The sequence below is a fragment of the Cyprinodon variegatus genome, unplaced genomic scaffold, assembly GCF_000732505.1.
Source record: "Cyprinodon variegatus isolate N-32 unplaced genomic scaffold, C_variegatus-1.0 Scaffold110, whole genome shotgun sequence".
NCBI lineage: Eukaryota > Metazoa > Chordata > Actinopteri > Cyprinodontiformes > Cyprinodontidae > Cyprinodon > Cyprinodon variegatus.
In genome coordinates, this window is record NW_015150563.1 from 1,473,913 (window position 1) to 1,477,515 (window position 3,603).

Sequence of the window (3,603 nt, forward strand, 5' to 3'; positions counted from 1 at the left end):
TCCTGTAAGGTAGCGTCAATAGTTAGCGTGTGTGCAGCAATGCCTGTAAAGTAACTCCTGTAAGGTAGCGTCAATAGTTAGCGTGTGTGCAGCAATTCCTGTAAAGTAGCGCCTGTGAGGTAACACATGGTTCTGATTCGTTATTGATGGTTCAATCATTATTCCTTGAAGTATTTTATAGTTGCATCGTTGCCTTGATTGGACAGACTTCCACTGAGAAACATGACAATTAAACATCAACATTTTGAATATTTTAACAGATTCTCAACATCTGTGTTTATTATTGTCCTCAGTATTGGAGTTTTGGCAGACTGCTGGTATTCTATTCTACATGTTTGACCCGTAATGTGTATCTTTGTGCAAACTTTACTTTACCCCTTTCGGTCTGCTGCTGCAGCTCATGCATGTGTTGAAGCGTGCCGCTCTGCACAACAGCTTCCAGAGATCCGGAGAAGGCTCTGACAGTGGGATACACATGTGGACACCGCCGGTGAAGTCCCTCATGGCCTCTGCAGGGGTCCCACAACTCATGTCCGCATAGGATCCACAGACCCTGACATATTCAGTTATAATAGTACGTTTTTCATAAAAATATGCAGTTTCTTATGTCATGGCAATTAATTAAAATTTTTTACATACTTGGCATAGGCCTTCTCAAGCAAGGCGGGCCAGAACTCACACTCATCTTTGGAACTAGCAAAGATGGTTTTCCCTTTAATTGTAGGCAGCTTGTCATCAATCACCACGTCAACCCATTTCCCAAACCTCCAGAACTGCATGGTTAACGAGAAAGAGCAGTTAGTGACACCAGAAGTTCTGTCTTATTGCAGATAAGCAGTTTCGGTTTTAATTAAGAAGAAAGAAGAGGAATTGCTTTTACCCTGAAATGAAACAGTCCACAGTAGTCCTTTCCAAAGCATGTCTGGTCCAGAGGAACAACCATCTTGAAGATGTCTTTGTGGAACGTCAGCGCTCCAAGAGATGCTAGAAACCAGCAGTTTCCTGAGAGAAGAACATGATTGAATGAATGAATGAGAGGGCAGAGAGGATCTGCTCTAAACAGACTTACTTACCAACTTTTCCTTGACCAAAGTCAAACCTGGAGACACCATCAAGCACAAAGAATGGATTGGGTACAATTTTCTGAAAGAAATGACATTATGCCTTCATTTGTTTCAAAGTAGGGAAGTTTATTTCAGCAGCAAAGGACTAAAACTAACCGAATATCACAGCTCAGGCCTTCTTTCTAAACAAATTTGTCAGTTTTTAGAAAAACATAACTCTGCCTTTTAGCTGTTCTTTATTCTTAATTTTTAAGTGATATGCAGGAGTGACTCTGATGCAATGTAAACAGGAACATTTGATCTGGTTCTCACCGACGGTCTCAGCCACTCCACTTGGGCCAGGTCAGCTGGGTCTAGCTTCCCCACCCCGATTGAGCTGTTGTCTGGGGGAAAGTGTTCATCGATGTATCTGATGTTTCGGATCAGACAGTACTCCTTCAGCTCCTGGTAGTTCTGCTGTAAAAAGTTCTCTGGGTTTTTTAAGGTCCCATGACCGTCTCCCTTTTGCCGAGCATTTATGATGTTCTGACACACGCCGCGAGCAGACATGGCGGAGTTTAACTGCAAGAGGTTCACAGACAACTGTTATTTTTCCATCATGTCTGGTTAAACCAACAGTTGAAGCCCTTCTATTGACTCTACTGTTCTTCTATGTAGATTTGCAGAGAACATTGTTCATTATTAACACCATCGTAACAAACCACGGCTTGTTTGGTCCGGTCCACCCGCCACGCCCAGTGCTACCAGACGCATAGCATCAGGAAATCACATGAAAGAACCCAACTAAACACAGAAAATAGGCTCTACGATCTTGAAAAGAGTGATCTTCATGAATTCAAGAAAATACAAGAAAATAGTGACAGAGATGTCAGCTGCTCATGATGTCTTCCAGGGAGGTGTTCTAGAAAGCATCGCTGCTTTCTGTGTGGAAACCATGGATTAAAGCCAAGCTCACATCATTTCTCATGATCAATGGACAGATTAGTTACCTTCACTGCAGGGAATTTAAAACCCAATAAGTCAGTCATTCGCAGGTTATCCTATCATACTCATGTTACAAATTCGGTTGACATCACAGCATCTACTTTCTCATCATTTGATCTATTTTTGAAAATTTGTACAGAAAAGATGAATGTAATCAAGAGCTGTCTCTGGAAATTAGGTAAAAAGAAAACAGTGAAATTAAAGACGAGAGACTTTACCTGACTGACTCTAGAGATAAGGACAGAAGAGCTCTGCTGGAGTTCAAGTAGATGTTCTGTGTCTACAGGATGGGGAAGTTGGATACTCCTTTTATATAAAAAAAATAAATAAATAAACACTTCCCTCCTCCTGATGATTTTCACTGGAAATACTTCTGAAACCTTACAGGGAAGATTTTGGCAGTTTTCCCGAGCCTGGCTCAGGCATAAACATGTTATTCACCTGCTGCTGTAGTAGAGATTTATGGGACCATGAAGCAGCGTCTCGCATCAGTCATCGCCTCTTCTGAAGGACTTTATCAGAGAATTGGAAAAACAGGCTTTGAATTCTAGTTTGTTAATCTATAACCAATCAAATTCATATAATGCAGTGAAGTTGTTGAACCAGTGAGATAATCCCAGCAGGATAAAGACACTGTCAAACATTCTGTCAATATGAGCCTCCTGCAGTCTGAGAGCTTTTCAGGGCACAGCTGGCTGCATGTCAACAGGCCTGCAGGTGTTTGAACAGGAAGAAACCTGAAGAGACAGAACATGGTTTTAATGCAAAGTGGAGGGAGGGGATTGAACATGTTCACATTGGCATCTGGATCAAAGTGCACATCTATTCACAGGAATTTTTTAACGCACTCCCTGAGTTAAAATCAACATCTGCATTACTCCTTTATTACTCCACAAACGGGAACAATGGGGCATTCAGCTGAATGCATCTTATTTTGTAACAGTCATGGGACTAAATCACATTCTGGATGAAAAAATTCAAACTTTCTGAGATGATCTAAGTTATTTAGTGATATTTAGGGAATCAAAACCTAGTCATATGCAAAGACTTAGAAGATGTAAGGACGCTGTAAGGCCTGAAGACCTCAGAGTTCAGGACATGGAAGGCATTTCAAAACTTGTTCATATTTACTGACTGACATTTGAATACCTTTATTCACATTTTGCATTCAGTCATGGGTGAATTCCTGCAGCAGCCTGAGGCTGTAATCTACAGTATAAACCATCAAAACAGTTCATTTCTCAGGGCGATGCAGAGCTATGTTGGGACTAACTGCATTTCATAACTAATTGTGTTCGTTATGAAATCATTGGCAATTGGCCTAATAACAAGTAGTAATCTTTTTTTTTCCTTTCTGGCGATGCAGCAATAAGAATAATTATATTGATGCCAAAAAAGAGCCCAACAGATTTTGCTTTCAAAAATAGAGCAGTACGGCTATCCCCATAGTGTTCCACTTCATTTATGCATGAAAATAGCTGTATTATAATTCATGCAGGGAGTTTTACAGATTATATGGACACTGCAATGTAAGCAGAACCAGAATATAAAAACA

General features: G+C 40.6%; 1 protein-coding gene across 3 annotated transcripts in view; it reads right to left on the minus strand.

The window, feature by feature from the left end:
• The window catches only part of LOC107084843 (calpain-A-like), a 15,923-nt gene extending 13,227 nt beyond the window's left edge, over window positions 1-2,696 (minus strand). For 2 of the 3 annotated variants that reach the window (XM_015374891.1, XM_015374889.1), the window contains exons 1-6: window positions 2,490-2,696; window positions 1,377-1,625; window positions 1,074-1,143; window positions 881-1,002; window positions 640-773; window positions 376-553 (exon numbers count right to left, since the gene is read on the minus strand). In XM_015374891.1, the coding sequence (XP_015230377.1) occupies window positions 376-553; window positions 640-773; window positions 881-1,002; window positions 1,074-1,143; window positions 1,377-1,625; window positions 2,490-2,537 (801 nt within the window). In that variant the 5' untranslated portion in view covers window positions 2,538-2,696. Of the gene's footprint in view, window positions 1-375; window positions 554-639; window positions 774-880; window positions 1,003-1,073; window positions 1,144-1,376; window positions 1,626-2,266; window positions 2,412-2,489 lie in introns of those variants that run through there. The other variant, XM_015374892.1, reaches the window with a different exon arrangement.
• Between the last annotated feature and the right edge of the window lie 907 nt (window positions 2,697-3,603).